At 51.8% G+C, this 19,744-nt stretch overlaps 6 protein-coding genes across 6 annotated transcripts; 3 read left to right on the top strand and 3 right to left on the bottom strand.

Moving 5' to 3' along the window:
- Nucleotides 1–948: 948 nt before the first annotated feature.
- Nucleotides 949–2,285, bottom strand: M436DRAFT_80197 (uncharacterized protein; the record flags this gene model as incomplete). The annotated part of the gene is made up of 2 exons (XM_013573840.1): nt 949–1,619; nt 1,886–2,285. The coding sequence occupies 2 exons, from the start codon at nt 2,283–2,285 to the stop codon at nt 949–951; spliced, it is 1,071 nt and encodes a 356-aa protein (XP_013429294.1).
- Nucleotides 2,286–3,376: 1,091 nt separating this feature from the next.
- On the bottom strand, nt 3,377–5,677 carry M436DRAFT_80198 (uncharacterized protein; the record flags this gene model as incomplete). Its single annotated transcript, XM_013573841.1, has 5 exons — nt 3,377–3,590; nt 3,651–5,071; nt 5,158–5,282; nt 5,336–5,497; nt 5,671–5,677. The coding sequence occupies 5 exons, from the start codon at nt 5,675–5,677 to the stop codon at nt 3,377–3,379; spliced, it is 1,929 nt and encodes a 642-aa protein (XP_013429295.1).
- Nucleotides 5,678–5,975: 298 nt separating this feature from the next.
- M436DRAFT_80199 (uncharacterized protein) lies at nt 5,976–6,861 on the top strand (the record flags this gene model as incomplete). Its single annotated transcript, XM_013573842.1, has 3 exons — nt 5,976–6,132; nt 6,195–6,555; nt 6,612–6,861. 3 exons carry the CDS (start codon nt 5,976–5,978, stop codon nt 6,859–6,861), a joined length of 768 nt encoding a protein of 255 aa, XP_013429296.1.
- Nucleotides 6,862–8,532: 1,671 nt separating this feature from the next.
- M436DRAFT_42339 (adenylate cyclase protein) lies at nt 8,533–14,465 on the top strand (the record flags this gene model as incomplete). The annotated part of the gene is made up of 4 exons (XM_013573481.1): nt 8,533–8,898; nt 8,999–9,304; nt 9,443–14,242; nt 14,322–14,465. The coding sequence occupies 4 exons, from the start codon at nt 8,533–8,535 to the stop codon at nt 14,463–14,465; spliced, it is 5,616 nt and encodes a 1,871-aa protein (XP_013428935.1).
- A 536-nt stretch (nt 14,466–15,001) lies between these two features.
- Nucleotides 15,002–17,824, bottom strand: M436DRAFT_62185 (WD40 repeat-like protein; the record flags this gene model as incomplete). The annotated part of the gene is made up of 4 exons (XM_013573684.1): nt 15,002–15,005; nt 15,049–17,583; nt 17,640–17,752; nt 17,807–17,824. 4 exons carry the CDS (start codon nt 17,822–17,824, stop codon nt 15,002–15,004), a joined length of 2,670 nt encoding a protein of 889 aa, XP_013429138.1.
- A 335-nt stretch (nt 17,825–18,159) lies between these two features.
- M436DRAFT_42900 (cdc12 like protein) lies at nt 18,160–19,568 on the top strand (the record flags this gene model as incomplete). Its single annotated transcript, XM_013573593.1, has 6 exons — nt 18,160–18,195; nt 18,248–18,261; nt 18,314–18,356; nt 18,412–18,574; nt 18,634–18,944; nt 18,993–19,568. 6 exons carry the CDS (start codon nt 18,160–18,162, stop codon nt 19,566–19,568), a joined length of 1,143 nt encoding a protein of 380 aa, XP_013429047.1.
- Nucleotides 19,569–19,744: the final 176 nt, after the last annotated feature.

A 19,744-nucleotide genomic window follows, 5' to 3' on the forward strand; every position in this document is an offset into this window, starting at 1 on the left:
CTGGCCGCCATGTGTTGCAGACGTCGAGATCGTTGTTGCCCTCGAATCATACATATATCGCCCTTAGCTTTAGATGTACTACACGTTTGAGAAGTTCGCTCAACATCATCTTTCTTCTATGTTGCTAAACATGTATATCTATATTGCTCCATGAGCCCGATAATTTCAAAGCTATCTTGTTTCTCTATGAGCAAGTGCCGTCTCGAATATACACAACTAAAGTCCGTTTTTCCAAACTCGCCTTTCGCAATCGCAAGATTACCGTTTGGCAGCCACACATTTACGCTATACCCTTGTTACCTTCTCTCTATATTAGTTGAATCTGCCTCTGTATATGCAACCAGTTTAAATCACCATAATATCACTGCAGCGGCCGCGATATGATATATCATCTCGAAATTGCTTGTTGAGCATGCGACCCTGGTCGAAACGCTTAGATCATGACCTCCGTTACAAAGACAGTCAAGTTAGGCGATCAATCAAGTAGCTACAAGAAAGTTATCCATGACAGATCTCAGTAGACGTCACAGATGACCGATAACATCACAACTCTCGGTGGATGCTTCGTACCTACTCGAGAAACATGTGCGTATTGATAGCTGCAGCTCCATCCGATGTTTATCGTGAGAGCGTGGTGTAACTGACAGGATATAGCACAGGGGATATGCATGGAAAGAACATCTGAAGAAGAACTGATATTTGGTTACGTCAGATACAGAAAAGAGAACTACAAACTAGCCCTCTTGGAAAAGCGAAAGCGAAAGCGACGGCTGGGTATGGTATAAGAAAGAAGAAAACAGAAAAGGGGTATCCATAAAACAACGTCTCGTGATCGTTCTCGTTTCAAAAGCAGCTCACTCAACTGCTGCTGCGCGACAGTGGTTTGCCGTGGCCAGCTGGCCCGTAAACGCACTGTTCTGAAAGCCTGCTGCGGTCGTACTCAGCGCTCTACATGTTCTCGACAACGCGGCTGTTGATAGCATTCTGGAAGCCTTCGGTGTTTGCCCCAAAACCATTGTCGTGTGGCTGCTGAGTGACAGCCTGGTAGGAGGAAGGACCCTCGCCAACGGCGTCAGCCATCTGCATCTGGTGTTGCACAGTCTGGTTGGGAGCAGGCAAGAAAATGACCTTGCTGTTTGCAGACTTGGCCATCTGTTGCATGGCATCGAGGTATCTGATTTGCATGGCAGGTGCAGAAGACAGAATATCAGCGGCCTGGCGCATGAGTTTGGCGGATTCAACTTCAGCTCTGGCGGCGATGACCTTGGCTTCACCAGTACGCTTGCTCTGGGCGGCCATGGAAAGTGACTCCTGCAGGTCTTGGGAGAAGATAATGTCTTTGATGAGCATGGATTCGACTTCGACACCCCAGCCGGAAGCGGTGTCTTCGATAATCTCGCGAATGCTCTGAGCGATCTCCTCGCGACGCTCGATTACATCTTGGAGCACGCGAGCACCAATGACGTGGCGGAGTGTGGTTTGCGTGCGCTCAATGAGGGCCTGGCGAATGTTGGAGATGCCAAATGCGGCCTTGTGGGGCGAGGTAACGCGGTAGTAGAGGACTGAGGTAAGGTGAAGGTTCACGTTATCTTTTGTCATACAAATCTGCTGAGGGACCTCTGTGTATGTGTTAGTATTCTTGCTAAGTGAGTTGGTTCATTCCCATGTGCTCCGTCACTCCTGAGCCGCTCCCACGAGAAGACATCGGCAGAATTAGACCCAAGAAAATGTACAGTCTTTTCGGGACGCTTGCAAAGTCCATAGAAAGTCGGTGCATTATGGGCTCTCTTTGGGTTTTGCCACCGACTCGAAAGGACTGTGCGGTTCCACATCTATCCGCGGAACATGACTTTGCACACGGGAAGGATGGAAATGCGAGACTTACCAACAATCTGGATCTTAACATCAATCTGAATCAAAGACTCGGAGAGAGGGTTGATCTTGACGAGACCAGGGTCGACGGCGCGAGAGAAACGACCGAACTTGGTGACCAGACCGACATTACCCTGCGAGACGGGCTTGTAGGGGTTGGGGCAGACAATGCAGCAAGGAATGGCTCCCAGGTTACCGAGAACAGCACCAAGACCATTGATCATGCCTCCGTACCAACCGTGCTGGGAATCATCCTCGGTGTCGGGCTTGATGACCGAAGCGTAAGAAGGCTGGAGATCCTCGCGGCGAGGAGGCTGGACTTTGACCAGAGGATCGTGGTCGCTGGCACTTCCACGAATAGGCGACTTGCCCAAGTCCGAGTTCTGGTGGCGGATGTGTTCTTCGTTGTTCATTGTGAAGGGTAGTAGTAAATTATCAGTTGACTGATAAGTGGCGAGCAGGCGAAATAATGGTTTGGATTATTGCTTGACTTTGATGGAATGTGATGGTCGACTGAGTGATGAAGCTCGAAAGTGCTTGTGATTGAGTTGGAGCTACAACAGAAGGTGCGACCAGAGCTGCTCTTATATGCGTGTCACATCTTGGGTGCTTTCTAACAGGCAGGCACACCAAGCAACAATCGTCTTGACCCACGCCACCTCGAGTCTCCCTTGGTGATGATGATCCTACAACAATGAACCACACAACGCCCCGAAGGAACACTTGCAGTTGATCATTGCTTCTATTGGACTAGTGCATCTTGATGCCGAGTTGCCGAGCACAGCATCCCCGGCCTGCATCTTGAGAATGCTGCCCATCTCTGGGTATCTTTCGACCAATGATTTTAAACAGCGCAAAGCTGTTCTAGCGTCAATGAAGGCGCAGCAATCTCGAAGGAATCAATTGTATCTTCTGGTCTCGTGCAGCTTTGCCAGGAAAAGCATACAGTACTCTACAGTACATCCATTCGAAGCCCGATTTCTACTCGTACGAAAGAGCTATCGACAAGAGATTCGCCGGCAAGATCGGGCCATCTCGGCGTGCTCCCAAGACCGCAACCAAGACCCTTGACTCAATGACAGCTTGCAGCCACTGCATCGCGATCCGAGCGCATGAATCCTACAACCAACTCTACGTCGATTCTCTGATCACTTGACAAGTAAAATGCAGTGCCCAGTCATATGCTCCTTCCAACCAGTGTTCTATGCAAAGAAGCTCTTGGCACATGAGTGGTACAAGGATCAATCTTCTGTGCCGACTTATCCTCTGCTGACTAGTGTGTTTTCCGTTGCGATCATCGTAGATACGATTGGCCTCCCTTCTAGTAAAGATGCGCACAGCTGATTGATGTTCGTGTGGCTATGTTTGGCAGCAACGGCATCCTTTTGCGGAGAAGCTTGAGTATTGTCACAAGTCAGGCACCCACCCCGACCTGCACTCGATTATTTCCCTATTGTTTCCGTGATCCTCCTACTAGCAACATCTAAGCCTTCATACTGGCTGATCAAAGGTCCATGCGTGCCTTCTTCTTTGGTCCTTCTCCCGTCTGAGCCTCTTCCTTCGCTGCTGCTCGTGACTCTAAGCCTCGAATACGGTTGATGGCTGCGCCCAGCTCGAAGCGACGGACTGCGACTAGATCTCCTCCAGGCAGATTTTCTGGGATAGCTTTTTCCAATGCAATCTCAGCCTCGATGCCTGATAACGATGATCTTAGAGAACTGCCTCCACGTTAGCTACCGATGCCCTTGATCATGATGTGTTCTTTGATTGCTACTCACGATTCGGAATCCTTTGTAAGAGCAAGCGCGCGGATAGAGTGAGCAATCGTTCGTGTCTGACCCACTCCGACCAGCTGCTCGACACTCGATATGTCAATTCCTGCCTCGTTTTGCGAGGGATCCTGCAAAGCTCGGTCGGCATAGATGGTGATAAAGTCCTTCCTCTTGGCATACGGAGTTTTGTCGTGGAGAATGGCTGCCGGGAAGCCGACATTTCTACCGGATATCGTGCCGTACTTCTTGTCTTGCACGACGTTTCTAGGCATTTCCTTGGCTAGTTCTTTTGCTTCTTGGGTGAGCAGTCGAGGAACGTAAGAGTCCATCCCGATTACATTGTCGGCGATATCTAACCAGTCACCGAGTCCTCCGACCACGATGATAGTGCTGACACCGTGCTGGTCGTAGAGAGCGCGGACTTTCGATACGAGAGGAGTTATAGGCTCGTTCTTGATAAGCATTTGCATACGCTCATCTCTGACGAGGAGGTTGGTAGCGGATGTGTCTTCGTCAACCATGATGACTTGTGCTCCTAGTTCAAGAGCTTCAGAGATGTTGGCTGCCATAGAAGTTGAACCACTTGCATCATCGGTGGTAAAGGCATCTGTCTCTCTCTTCCCTGGCAAGTTCTTGATGAAGGCACTGATATTCGTTCCTGTAACACTGCGACCGTCGTCGGCGCGGATCTTCACCGCAGCAGGATTAGTGACGACCAACTCTCGTCCATCGCCAGGAACATAGTTATAGATGCCAAGTTGAAGAGCTTCGAGCAAAGTTGACTTGCCATGATAGCCACCACCAGTGAGTAATGTAACACCTTTTGGTATGCCCATTCCATGTACTTTGTGACCGTGCTTGCGTTTCAATGTGACTTCAAGATCATCTGGCGATTGGAAAGGTACGACGTGCTTACCACTCATACCGCGAGCGGACGCTCCACTAGCTCTTGGGAGAATTGAGCCATTGCCGATGAAAGCAACCAAGCCCTTATCTTCAAGTTGAGCTCGCATGTACGCTTGGTCCTCTACACAACGAATATGAGTCTCGAGCATTTCAGGAACATGAGACGTGTAAAGCATAGTGTTCTTGATCAACTCTGGAAGGCTGACACATAAGATCGACTTGGCTTCTCTACCCAAGATAGTACGGCCGCGAGCAGGCAAAGAGACTGTGAAGCGCATCTCGAGGCTCTTTTTCCCGCTGGACGAAATGAGAGCGCTTGTGCGAGGCAGGACTTCTTGTGCTGGAGCGTTGATGGCGAAGGCTCCGCCTTTAGGACCTGACCAGCCAGACTTCCCGGAACCTACAGACTGGTCCATGTGTTTGGTGCGGATGAAGGCAGCAGCAGCTCTGGAGAGATAGTCGGCCAAAGCGATCTGACGAATGTCGGACTCCGCGTATTCGTCAGGTAAACCAGTAGTTTTCTGAATTCGATCAGACAAGGTTGACCTTCATAATTCGAGAAAAGACTTGATGTCGGAGACAATCTTGAGTGAGAGCTTTGACTTACCCAATCCATAGATACGCTGATTTTTGAAGGCGGCGCATATGCATCTGTCTGGACATGGTTTACTGATAGCGTAAAGTCCGGCGAGCTGTGTTGAAAACGTGCATTCTGTAGACGTTTGTACGAACCTGGCTCGGATATGAGAAGGTACGACCAGAAGAAAGAGAACAGAAAAACCTACCATATGGTTGTCCATCAAGTGAATCTAGAACTTGCGACAACTGTGCCCAGGTGGATGTGGATGGGTGTGCAGAAGACGATTGGGAGTGATTTTCGGCACCATGGCCTCCACGACCTCCTCTGGTTGCATACTTGGCCTTGAAGTAGGCACCTCTTCCTCTTCCTGGTGCACAAACGCGTCAGTTGATTGCTGTTGGAGCAAGACTGACTTGTGCAAGCATGTTGAAGCCGAGCTGTTGGAGCCTGGACCGTCGTCGGAACATTGCAACGGAATCTAGAGAGTGCTTGTATTGCGCGACGCGGATGCGCTTGTGCATGGATGGGAAAGTACTTTACCGGACATGATGCAGCGAAGCGGATGGCGTGATTCGTATATTATCGCAGAAGATTGCACTCTGTGGGCGTGGACAGTTGGGTTGAGAAAGCAAAAAAGACGGCAGCAGAGAAAATCGTTGTCTCCACAAAGTCAAGATGAGTGGGCCAGAGTGCTTCTCTGGTTGCGGCTTTCTGTAGGTTCCATTTTCATTATCTCGACTAGTGCCTGGCCCGCCAATCAACGGAACGATTCGCCCTGTAAGGACGAGAAGCTATATTAACTTAGTATACCTTGCCGGCTACCGACGTTAATGTCCTTGTCCGCCATGGACCCGGCCTCATTTGGCCAGTCCTTCTCTCCATACACGACCAACCAGTCTCTCCCTCTCCAACAGCAGCAGCCTTTCCCCCTCCAAGGCCAACCAACGCCTAATTATGCTCAGAATGGCTCGCAGCAACAGCAGTACCAGCACATGGCTGGCGGTGAGTCGCTTCTTGAACGATAGAATGAATGCCTGTGTGCTAACGTGCTTGGCTTCGCTCAGCCTACGCGCCGCCATACTCACAGGCCATGTCACCGTCGGCCGTAATGCCCATGACAGCCTCTCCTTCGCATCGTGTCCCACCTTATGCTGCTTCGGCAGTCGCACAGAGTTCGCCCCAGCAATCACCAATGGCTGCTCCGCAAACCCGACCACTCCATTCTCCATCTGCTGGCGGATCTCCTGTGAATATGTCGCAAGAGAAGGAGAGGATATCGCTGCTACTAGAGATCAATCTCGAATTGCTGCAGGAAATGCATAGGTTGCAGGCGCAGGGCAAGGGCGGTGCAACCAGCCCACAGGCAGCAGCTCACCTCAAGAAAGAGGGTCTGTCTGATGCCCTTGCGTCAGAAGAGTATAGCCAGTAAGACTAGCCGCATGCCATTTCCAGCCATCCGTACTGATTTGTGCGACACTTAGGATCAACCTCAGACTACATTCAAACTTGGGCTATGTCTGTAGTCAGACCGACAGCCAGTCCAGATCTGGAGCCGCGCCACACCCTCCGTCTTATGTTACAGCGCCCCCGAACATGCCTCAGCTGGAAGCCAAATACAGCAGACTGAGAACTTTGTTTGCTGGATGGACTGGTAAGGATGGCCAGAGACGGTCAATGTCGAATAGTGCAACGAATGCATCGACCCCTGTTACAGGCTTTGGGAATCAATGAAACATGACGATTTGTATGACTTTTCAGTCCAGCAGAAGACGCAATTGCCAGAATATCGGCAGAATGATGGACATGTCCATATTGTATACTCTTTGACCGTTTGTTTGCATGGATTTTGTGGCGTCCGGATGTTGTTTTATGGTTATGGCAGTTTCGAGACATGTAGCTAATATATGCATTTCTGATGTCTGCCAGTCTAGCTCTGAAATAGGAAGTCACTTCTGCCGTGCCGTGCATGAAGATCAAGAACATTGGTGGACAGAAGACGACGAATCAACGAATTGACGGGGCGACGTTTGTTAAGTTTGCTTTTGCATCAACGGCGGGCGTGGTGATTTCCATGTCCCGAGATGATTTAATGCTGCAGTCGACAGTTGGCAAGGACAATTCAAAGAGAGGTAAAGGGGTAGGCATGCAACCCATGTAAAGTAGCAGGTAAAAGCCGGGATGGCCCAACGTGCAATGCAAATATTCATTCCAATGAGATTTAGATTCGTGAGAGCGTTATAGGCGAGATACGGAGTACCGTGAGCCAGATTGCAGGATCAGAGAGCAGCGTAGGCAGCATGGCTTGCAGACACGGAAGTTGTAGCAGCACAGCAGCAAGTAGATAGACTGCAGACGAGCAGCTTGCAGACAAAGACTGCTGGCCAGGCAGATGTGATATGGATACGATATAGTTCATGGAGGCTCGAAGTCTTGGGTCGCGTCGGTTCGTGGATTCGGGGCGACCCTTTTGCATCGGCATCGCCCCGCTCTTAGGGCCGATCCAATGGAGGCAGTTGCGGTCTCGTTGTTAGCAGCCGTCGATACATCTCGTTATCGACTATGCCCACACGCCGCGCTGCCTCGGACAATCCTTCTTCCTCCTAGTTCCACCTGTGCCTCCTCTGAACATCTTGCAACGACTGCCGCGCCCGGCCATGTTCCTCGTGACGCAATTGACACTTCTTCCATGCCAACGAGCTGCCTACCACCTCCACCTGTGAACGCGACTCGACCACTCCCCCACCCGTAGTCGCCGCAGCATTCCATCATCGACACCGACGACGTCCGGTCGAGTCTCGATCAGCCTCGTCCGTCATTTCGCGCCTGTCTGTCTACATCAAAGACTGACGCCAAAAAACCACCGTGTTGGGTTGAGTCCAGTCCGACGACAAGGACCGGACAAGGGACATCGAGTACCCTCTGATGGCATGAAGCCTTGAGCCGGCCAGACACCCTCTTTCTGCTCCAAAATACTCTGGAGCCCTTCGGCATATCACTAGACGCCAATAGATTCGATCAAAGTGACCAGTACAATGGCCGAGATTACTCCCAAAAAGTCAAAGCCCGAGCGACTGGCTCGGTATGTCGATTCCGTTTGCTTCAGCATGAAGCCTAGAGCTGACGCTTCCCCTTAGAGAACCCGATGTCGAGGTCTCACCTAACACCATCGTCAATCCAGCATACTCCCGCGGTCCTGCACTGGCATGGGACACGCCCGACTTTGGTGATCATCGCAAGGAATTGTCGTGCCTCGAGTCCTCCGGCCAAGTGCCCTCCATCTCGCGCCAGCAACCAACCGACTTCACCCCGCCGCCTTATGGTCGTCACAATCGCCCTACCCACCTCTCGTCGAACCTTTTCAATAACTCATTCTACAACTCATCCAGCGATGACCTCCCACAGATGTCCCCGGGCTTCGTCCCGCAGAATATCAACAACCTGTCGCTCGAATGGAATGGCGAAGACCGAAGGCCGTCCGTGGCCAGTACAACGACAATGTCTTCGACCGGCTCGTCCAAACGCAGCATCACTGGCAAATTCCACAAGAAGTTGCAAGGCTTCTTTGGAGATGATTTCGACCCCAATGCGCCGCCGCCCAAGGACCAACCCGATCAGCTAGACAAAAGAGGTCGCAACCCATCCAACGCGACTCAAGTTACACAGACGACTCGTCCTGGCAGTCCATCGGCATCGCGCCCACGAACACCTAACACCAGCAGTGAAGTAACGCCGTGGGATTTCGAGCCAGCTCCGGCAAACGTAGGTTTTGTCCTTGTCGCGATGTCTCGACGACTTGATTGACTAACGTCGAATGCGATAGTTTCACACGCAGCCCACGCAAACGTCGATCGCTCCTGCACAGCAACAGCAGCAGACGCGGAAAGACAAGGGTTCCGTCTCAGGTAGGCACCATCGCCTCCATCTTCCCGGACACCGACACAAGACCAGCCTTGAGGACATTGACGACGGCGCTTCCGTTATGAGTGGTCGTGCTGGCACTATCCGCAAGGATTCGACTCTCCCTGCAAGCCTTAATGGAGCACGAGCGCGCGCCACAAGTCCCTCGCCCAGCATGAAGAGTATGATGAGTGCTCAACAAAGCCAGTCAAGCGACGCACAAGGCCAACGCTCCCCCGGAACATCGCACAGCGCCAAACGCTCCTTGTTCGATCGAGTGACGGGACGCAAGAAGCACGACAAGACCGCAGAAACCACACTGAAGAACATGCCCTCGTCGACGGGCTCGCTTGCATCTCAAACACCAACTGCACCAGCTGGAAGAAAGAAAGGCCCCGTAGGACCGGATGGTAAGCCAATGGCGTTAGCTTTGGCGAAGAAAGAGCATACGAGAATTCCTTTCAAACCAAGGCGCGCCGAACCAAGCGCCGAGTTCAACAAGAAGGACCCAAACGCCCCAAGACCTGAGGCCGTTCGCAATGCGTCAGCTTTGTGGCACCTCGACACCGATATGAGCCAGATGGAAGGCATTGTCAACCGCAGTCAACCCATGACACCACCCGTTACTAGCGAAATATTTACTGGCTTCCCAGGAATCGAACCTCCTAAACCCGCCGAGGAAGAAGCTGGAACGTGGGAAGTACCCGACAGTTGGGCGGTCAAAAGAGTGCCCGACCAGAATGTCGCAGCTCTCCGTGAAGTCGACGATGAAGGTCAAGTTCCTAGAGATGAGGATCCAGGCTCCATGTACTTCATGCGCATATTCAGAGCGGACAGCACCTTCGCCGTCATCTCAGCTGGCCTAAACACGACTGCTAGCGAACTCATCCAGATGATGGCTAAGAAGACATTCCTCCAGGACGAGCTCGACACATACCAGATCGTAATGCGAAAGACTGGCTCGAGTCGTATACTTGCCGCTGGAGAACGACCACTGGCGATACAGAAGCACATGTTGGAAATGGCTGGCTACAACGACAAAGACAGACCAGAAGATCTAGGCCGTGAGGACCATGGATATCTGGTGCGTTTCACGTTCTTGCCTGGAAAGTTGAGCGGATACTCCAGCTTGGAGCGCGATCCTGGTTTCAAGGGCCAGCAGAAGTTTAACCATATCGATCTTTCAGGTCGCGATCTGGTCACCATTCCTATCACCCTGTACCAAAAAGCCACAGAGATCATCACTCTGAACTTATCCAGAAATTTGTCTCTTGATATTCCCAAGGACTTCATCCAGAGCTGCAGCAACCTTCGAGAGATTAAATATACCAGCAACGAAGCTTGGAAGTTGCCTGCAAGTATCTGCCTGGCTTCAAGGCTGACTATGCTTGATGTATCGAACAACAGGCTTGAGCAGATGCAACATGCAGACCTACACAAGTTACACAACCTCGTTAGTCTCAAGCTATCCAATAACAAGCTTACGAGTCTGCCTGCCTATTTCGGCTGCTATCAAGCTCTCCGCAGTTTGAATCTGGCGTCGAACAATCTCGATGTCTTCCCCGACTTTCTCTGCGAGCTCAGGACTGTTGTTGATCTGGACATCAGTTTCAATGGCATCTCAGCACTGCCAAAGGTCGGAAAGCTTATCAATCTGGAACGCCTGTTCGCCACGAACAACAAGTTATCTGGCGCATTCCCTGAGACCTTCAAACAACTCGTCAAGCTTACGCAGATTGATATTCGCTTCAACGCGCTGGACAATATCGACGTCATGGCCGAATTACCTCTGTTAGAGCATCTCTTGGTTGGACACAACTCGATCGCTGCGTACGAAGCTTCCTTCCACCGTATCAAGGTTCTTTCTCTCGATCACAATCCTGTCACCCGTTTCGGGCTCACTACCCCTGTTCCTACTCTGTCGGTGCTGAACCTCGCTTCTGCCAAGTTGACGCAACTCCCCGATGACCTGTTCGCAAAGATCTCGAACATCACAAAACTGGTCCTCGACAAAAATCATTTCACAGCACTGTCACCCCTGATTGGCAAACTGACCAGACTGGAACATCTCAGTGTGGCCAAAAACATGTTGAACAACCTGCCCTCGGATATTGGTAGACTTCAAGATCTGAAATACCTTGACATTCGGGAAAATAACCTCAGCAGACTGCCACAAGAGATCTGGTACGCTCGTAGGCTGGAGTCGCTCAACATCGCATCGAACGTCCTGAACGAGTTTCCCAAGCCGGGTGCACCTCCGCCAACTCTGATATCTGAGGTACCTACACCCACAACAACGACTGGTGGGCCACAAACTCCCGACTTCGACGAACTCGGTAAGCTCGAGGCGTTCCAAATGAGAAGGCCCAGTCAAGTTGGTCATGGCATGATGCCTGGTGGATCACCAGCTGGCCGCAAAGGTTCAGTCGCCTCGACTTATGGTGTTCAATCATCAAGACACCCGTCTTTGGCTCCAAGAGGATCAACTGAATCTGGACTCAGCAGTGGTGCCGCTACGCCTGGACCTCGCAAAGATTCGACCATGTCGAACAGACTTGCCTCCACATTTGCTTCGACGTTGCGTCACCTCATTCTGGCCGACAACCGCCTCTCGGACGATGTGTTTGATGAGATCGTCCTCCTTCCGGAGCTTAGAGTGCTCAACCTTTCTTACAATGAGCTGTATGATATACCGCCAAGGACAATCAGGAGATGGCCACACTTGACTGAGCTCTACCTTTCTGGCAATGACTTGTCTGCACTACCGGCAGAAGACTTCGAGGAGGGGTCTGGCTTACGAGTGCTGCACTTGAATAGCAACAGATTCAACGTCCTGCCTGCAGAACTTGGCAAGATCCAAAAGCTTCAGACTTTGGATGTTGGCAGTAACGCACTGAAATACAACGTCTCCAACTGGCCGTACGATTGGAATTGGAACTGGAACCATCAGTTGAGATACCTCAATATGTCTGGTAACAAGCGTCTCGAGATTAAGCCCAATGTCAACGTGGTACCGGGCCGTGAGACACGAGACTTGACGGACTTCTCAACCTTGCAGCATCTCAGGATATTGGGTCTCATGGATGTTACTCTGACGATTCCTTCTGTACCTGATCAAGGCCCTGACAGACGTGTGCGTACTGCTGGATCCATCATCGGCACGCACATCCCTTACGGTATGGCCGACACGCTTGGACGTCACGAGCACTTGTCGACGTTAGATATGGTCATCCCCAGCTTCGGGGGTCACGAAGATCGACTACTGTTTGGCATGTTCGACGGAGCCACCCTAACCACGGGAGGCAGCAAGGTGGCCAAATTCCTTTACGAAAAGTTCAGACATCACTTTGCGGATGAGCTCGCAAAACTCCAGGAAGACAGTGACGATTCTCCCCTAGACGCGCTGAGGAGAGCTTATCTTTCGCTCAACAAGGACCTTGCCACAGCAGCAACCCAAGCAATTGAAGCTCGTGCCCACCCAAGCGCTGCGATACTTCACAGAGCAAGCGTAACCGGTTTGGAGCTAGGCGAAGACGACATGACTTCGGGTGCTGTGGCTACGATCATGTACCTTCAAAATATGGAGTTGTATGTGTCTAATGTAGGAGATGCTCAAGCTCTTCTCATCGACTCGGAGGGCGGTCATCGAGTCATCACTCGCAAGCACGCACCTGCAGAAGCAGACGAGCGCATCCGTATCCGAGAGGCAGGAGGTTATGTCTCACGTCAAGGAAAGCTCAACGATGCTCTTGAAGTCTCGAGAGCGTTTGGCTTCGTCCCACACATGCCAGGCGTCGTTGCTTGCCCTCACACAGCCCGCATATCGCTAAAAGAGTCCGATGAGATTATCGTCATTGCATCTCGTGAGCTCTGGGACTACCTGACCATGGACTTTGCAGTGGACGTCGCTCGCTCCGAACGTGGTGACCTAATGCGCGCTGCACAGAAACTGCGTGATTTGGCCATTGCATTTGGTGCTACGGGTAAGATCATGGTCATGATGCTTGGCGTGAGTGACTTGCGCAAGAGAGAACGCGCTCGCTTCAGAACCCACAGCATGAGTATGGGTCCTAGTGGCGCACCGGACGAACTCATGACCATCTCGAGGCGCAACAAGCGTGGCAGAGATAATGTCGGAGACTCCAAGCTCGCTCGTTTGGACCAAGAGATTGATCCTCCTCAGGGTGAGGTTACTTTGGTTTTTACCGATATCAAGAACAGTACTATGCTTTGGGAGTCTTATCCCATTGCCATGAGAAGTGCGATAAAATTGCACAACGAGCTCATGAGAAGGCATTTGCGCATCATCGGTGGTTACGAGGTCAAGACTGAAGGTGACGCTTTCATGGTCGCTTTCCAAACAGTAACCAGCGCGCTGTTGTGGACATTCACCATCCAAAGTCAACTTCTGGAAGTTCCTTGGCCGCAAGAGATCCTCAACAGCATTCATGGTCAAGAGGTGCTTGATACCGATGGCAACCGCATCTTCCGTGGTCTGTCTGTCCGTATGGGTATCCACTTTGGTCGTCCTGTGTGCGAACAAGATCCCGTCACCGGTCGCATGGATTACTTTGGACCCATGGTCAACAGATCTGCTCGTATCCAGTCCGTCGCCGACGGTGGACAGATCACCGTATCATCAGATTTCATCGCTGAAATTCAACGTCTACTCGAAACGCACATCGAGACTGACAGAAACGGCTCTACAGGCTCTGACGACGCGATGGGAGATGAGATGATTGGCAACGCCATCCGCCGCGAGCTGCGATCACTCAGCAGCCAAGGATTTGAGGTCAAGGACCTCGGACAACGCAATCTCAAAGGTCTCGAGAACCCCGAGTATATTTATCTCATGTACCCTCACTCGCTGGCAGCACGTCTGGTAGTGCAACAACAACAGCAAGCACAGGCGGAACTCGTCAAGGCACAAGCTGCCGCTGCACCCAGCAACAACAACGTTGGCATAGAATCACCGACCGGTACTGCTGCAACAAAGAGTGCAGACAGCCAACTCAGCATCGACACCGACCACGTCTGGGATCTTTGGAACGTATCCCTGCGTCTGGAAATGCTGTGCTCCAGTCTCGAAACCACTGGATTGACTGCTCTCAAAGCACCTGAGACAGCACTGCTGGAACGCATGAAGCAGCGCGGAGGCGAAATCACCGATCGCTTCGTGATCAATTTCGTCGAGCACCAGATCAGTAGAATCGAGGTGAGTTTTTTTTTTTTTTTTACCTTTGCCCTTCATTACCAAAACACACTTGGAGCTATATACTGACTTTTGAAAACAGACTTGCGTTACAACATTGGCACTTAGACATATGGTTCAGCCATTCAGACCTGGTATTTTGGCTGCTTCCAAGCCCATGCATGAGATTCTTGGAGAGGTTACTGCAGCCATGCAAGAGCTGAAAAGACTTAAAGGCGAAGCATAGAGAGAGTTTGTACGCACGACACAGTGATGCGTAGAAAGAATTGCAACACAACAACAACAGCAGCAGCAGCGAACAGCAAAACCAGCATTTCTTTTTGTACCGCTTTACCGTCGTTTCTTGTCTTGTTTTAGTACGTCTGGAAGGGGTGTGGGTGTGAGAGGAGAAGGAAAGCTCATCGCGTTTAGGGGATCAGATCATGGCGTTGCATTGGTGTTGCCTTTTCTTCTTGTACGGTAGTTCGTCTTCTTTGGGCCCCGATTTCATCACTGAGTATCGCTCTGGGATACAATTTGTCCTTTTTTCTCATTCCACGTGGCTTGATCTTTGACCTCTGACGTTGTTCGAGGTGCTTATCTCTGATCACTAGTATGCAATGTCATATTGTGTAGTGAGGCACGTGTCAAGTCCGAATGATAAATGGGTTCATGGAGCAAAAAAAAAATATTCTATACAGTATTCTCTTTGCTATGGGAAGAGAAGATAAAACGCCGACGACACATGTGACACCAAAGACTCCCCCCATTTTCCCTTGTCCTCTAACTATGCAAACAAATGCCCAAAATGATAGCGATATCTTACTTACTCTTCGAGACCGATCCAGCCTTCCTCGCCATCCTCGTCCTCGTCATCATCGGCCATCTCGACCTCCTTGACAGCACCGCCATCCACACTCTGCAATAACTTCATGCCATCTTGTTGCTTACGCACAGGCTGTGCAAGCAAATACTCAACCATGAACTCATTGTTTTCCGCCACTGAAAAGATTTCCTTTTGGATGCGAGAAACAGCGCGTTGGACAAGACGAGTGACCTCAGCGTACTCGCCTTGGTTCTTCTTGAGTGTGGCACCGTGGGACTTGAGCAGTGCTTGCAACCAGAGAAGGTTGAGTTCTAGCAGGGGAGAGGCATCGCTTTGGACGGCGATATGGCGGAGAAGACGGGGGAGGTATACGATAGGGAGGTCAGAGACGACAAGGGGAATATCGGCAGCGGGCACGGAGCGTTGGACGCGAATGACGAGCTTAGGGTTGTTGAGGCGGAAAGCCATGACCAGTGCTTTGAGGTATTGCTTGTTGGCGAGGGTTTTGAGGGTGGATTGGGGAGTAATGTCTAGATCGAGATCGAAGGGGTCAAAGGCGATTGTGGTGTCTAGGGAGTAGACGAGCAGGCCTTCGGTGCTGGCGGCGCAGAAGGAGCGGCCGGTGGGTGCGAAGTTTACACCTGGCACGCGGACTTCGGGACCGATGCGACGGTTGGCTGCATCTCCTCGTTTAGCACCAGGTAGCGAGTTGTCCATGCGATCTTCGAGGTCTGAGTTTTCGCCTGTGGTGTCGATCATGCCTGCTGGACCGCCCTCGGTCAGGTTCTTGGAATTGAGGAACTCTTGCGTGCCCTCGAGAGAAAGGTTTACGCTGACGGTGTACTTGTGTAGCAGGACGCCTGACATGACATCGTATAGGCAGATGTACTTGCTGTTGCCTGATGCGACAACCACGCTACCATCTGCTGAGTAGCTGATACTGTTGAACGACTTTGTGCCTGCAGCATTGGCAGCAGTCTGACGGTCTGTGAGCTTACGTCCACCAGAGACATCACGGCGGCCATCGAAGCCAGCTTCTTGTGTTCCTTCTGAAAGAGACCAGAAAGTCAATTGTCCATCCAGTGTGCTAACGGCAATCTGTTTCGAGTCTGGTCGCACTGTGACACAAAGGACATCTGCTTGTAGTTGGAGAGGTTCGCTGGTCTGAGTGCGAGCGAAAATTGACCAGATGCGAACGGTGTGATCCCAAGAGCCTGACACAAGGGCACCTCCATTGGGGGCAAATGCTAATGTCGAGACAGGGCCTTCGTGACCAGAGAGCTTGTCAAGCAATTGACCAGTTTGAACACTCCAGATGTGAATATCAAAGCTGTCGAGAGAACCAGCAGCCACAACCTCGCCTGAAGGATCGACCGCGATAGAAGAGAAGGAAAGACGTTCGGGAGCAGTAAAGGTGCGGAAGTTTCGGTATCTTATCAGATCCCATGCGCGTATTGAGCCATCCAAAGAAGCTGTAAATAGAACATTACCTCGTTTTGCGAACTCGCATGCCGTGACTCCTGATGTGTGTTCGGTGAATGTGACGATACAGAATCCAGAGGCGACATCCCAGACCTTAATCTTGCCATCATCAGCGCATGTGATGATGCGATCTCCAGAGGGCGAATATGTAAGGTTGTTGAGCGAATCGAAATGTCCTTGCTGCTTCAAAATGTATGATTCTGACTGCCACTCCCACACCAGAAGCTGACCAAGTTGGGAAGCACCAAATGCAAGCCATTCACCAGTCTTGTTGATTGTGACGAAATCGACGTCGTTCTGGGAGATACTAAGGTTGTGGATCTGGTTGAAGTCGGGCAGCTCGTAAAGGCCAAAGGTACCGTTTGAGAAACCTGCGACCAAAAGATTCGACTCCGGGTGGAACGAAGCGCAAGTTAAAGTGGCGCCGTTCTGCATGAAGTAGTGTCTCTCAGCGATCCTCCAGCGGAAGTTTTCCTCGATGTCCATCTCATCCTCAGGGGCGTTGCGGGGCGGTAGGTATTGCCACTGGAAAAGAGCACCATCTTTTGATACAGTCCAAATCGTCTCTTGGTCAGCCGAGAACCATGCGCCGTGAACACCCTGTCTGTGACCACCCAGAGTTGTAGGCTCGAAGCCAGCTTCGGGATCCAGACTCCAGATGCGTGCGGTCAAGTCCTTGGAAGCAGTAAGGAAGAAACGCGAATCGCTTGACCACTCGATGCTCTGTACTGTATCGTAATGACCGGCGTATTCTCTGTGCTTCACGAAGGGGGCGAACTCGAGCGAGCCATCCTGGGTGTCCGAGGGAGTGGAAGGCGTCCTCCATGTTTCGATCTTGCGGCCAAGGGCGACTGCGAAATGTTGACCGGAGGGCGAGAAGACAAGCGACGAGACGGGACCCTTGAAGGAGAAGTGGTATAGTGATACGCGACGGTGGAGGTGGGTGAGAATGGCCTGTCCGTCCTCGTCGACGGTGAGCAAAAGGTTGCCTTTGGGGTTCAAGGCGAGACGGGAAATGTTGCGGCGATGAGCGAAGGGAAGGGTATGCGATTTGTTGCTAGTGTCCGAGTCAGTACATGCGTATGGACAGGCAAGTATGTGGGAAGGTCGTACTTGACAAGGTCAAAGACAGTAACGCGGTTGCCGACGGGCGACAGCAGGCAGGTGCCATCTGGGCTGAAGCAGAGGTTTCCTCGCCTGTACACGGTACCGAGCAGGTTGGAGAACTGCAGGCGACATTAGCTCAAGCATTCCTGCATGTCCAGGTGGAAAGAGCGCACCTTGAAATCAGTCTTCATCTTGTCAATGTCTCGATCGCAACTTCCAACATTTTTTCTGGCTTTGACGCAGCAAAAGTCGGCTTGTCGGAGGCTTCTGCTGCTTCCCCGCAAAAGGGTTCGGCGGGCGCGTGCACGGACTCTTTGGTCGTGGCTTCCTCAGCACAAGGAAAGGAGACCAGGGACCTGCTCCAAGCACACACGAGCCTCTCTTGCACCTGCCTTGTTATACCTGTCGTTCCACCTGCTCGTTCCACCGTCGTTCCCGAAAGCTGCGCCAGATCTCGCGTCGCTACTCTTTTGCCTGCCACTCGTTTCGCTGTCCCACACATCCACCACACACAATACCGACCACCATGGCCGACTCTGCTTCGCCCATTGGCATTGCCAACGTATGTGATACCCTGCCTCGACCACCTGAATCTATGACTGACTTTGACGTAGCTCCCCAACCAACGGTACATGGTCGCTTCTCATACTCGATCGTCCATCAACTAATGCCTTCCATAGCCACAAGATTGTCGCCAAGCGCGGCGCCGCCTTCACAATCATGGTCAGCTCATCGACATCTCTCCCGTCGCATTGTCCAAATACTTACAACTGTTCAGGTTGCTGGCGAGTCTGGTCTCGGCAAGACTACCTTCATCAACACTCTCTTCTCTACCACCATCAAGAACTACGCAGACCACCGTCGCCGTCACCAGAAGCAGATTGACAAGACTGTCGAGATCGAAATCACAAAGGCCGAGCTCGAGGAGAAGTTCTTCAAGGGTCCGTCTCTCACCACTGTACCATCTCTCGCATCGACCATCCTCTGACAAGCCCTTCAGTTCGCCTTACCGTCATCGACACTCCTGGCTTCGGCGACTACGTCAACAACAGAGACTCATGGCAACCCATCATCGAGTTCCTCGACGATCAGCACGAGTCATACATGCTTCAGGAGCAACAGCCCCGTCGTGGTGAGCGCATTGATTTGCGCGTCCACGCCTGTCTCTACTTCATCCGCCCAACTGGCCACGGCTTGAAGCCCCTCGACATCGAAGTCATGAAGCGTCTGTCCAGCCGCGTCAACCTCATTCCCGTTATCGCAAAAGCAGACACACTCAGCCCTAACGACCTCCTGAAGTTCAAGTCGAGAGTACGTTTCCATCTTGCCCTGCATTTCCCCACAATCTAACCCCCACAGATCCGCAACATCATTCAAGCTCAGGGCATCAAGATCTACTCGCCTCCTCTTGAAGAAGATGACGAGTCCGCCCTCAGACACGCTCAGTCTCTTATCACTTCCATGCCTTTCGCCGTCATCGGTTCCGAGAAGGATGTCACTACTCCCGACGGTCGCAGCGTCAAGGGTAGACAATACGCCTGGGGCGTCGCCGAGGTTGAGAACGAGGAGCACTGCGACTTCAAGAAGTTGCGCGCTGTATTGATCCGCGCCCACATGCTCGACCTGATCCACACCACAGAGGAGAACCACTACGAGGCCTACCGCGCACAGCAAATGGAGACGCGCAAGTTTGGCGAAGCCAGGCCACGCAAGCTTGATAACCCCAAGTTTAAGGAGGAGGAAGAGGCTCTGCGCAAGCGTTTCACAGAGCAAGTCAAGGTCGAGGAGCAGCGTTTCCGTGCCTGGGAGCAGAAGCTCATTGCCGAGCGCGACCGTCTCAACAAGGACCTCGAGACCAGCCACGCGCTTATCAAGCAATTGGAGACCGAGATCGAGGGTATGCAGGGCAGCGTCAGGGGCACTGGACGTCGCTAAGCCTGGTAATTCTCGGAGAGAGGCCTGGCAAAACATTCGGTGTGCGAGTTTCAAAGATACCTTTTGTCTTTTATTTGGTTCTGTTTACCCCAAACTGGTCGTGTAATTTTACAGGGTTGTGGCAACGGGCTCACAAGGTGCAACCCCTGACTGGTAGTATGCTTTCTTATTTCACT

The sequence above is a fragment of the Aureobasidium namibiae genome (genome assembly GCF_000721765.1).
Source record: "Aureobasidium namibiae CBS 147.97 unplaced genomic scaffold scaffold_5, whole genome shotgun sequence".
Lineage (NCBI taxonomy): Eukaryota > Fungi > Ascomycota > Dothideomycetes > Dothideales > Saccotheciaceae > Aureobasidium > Aureobasidium namibiae.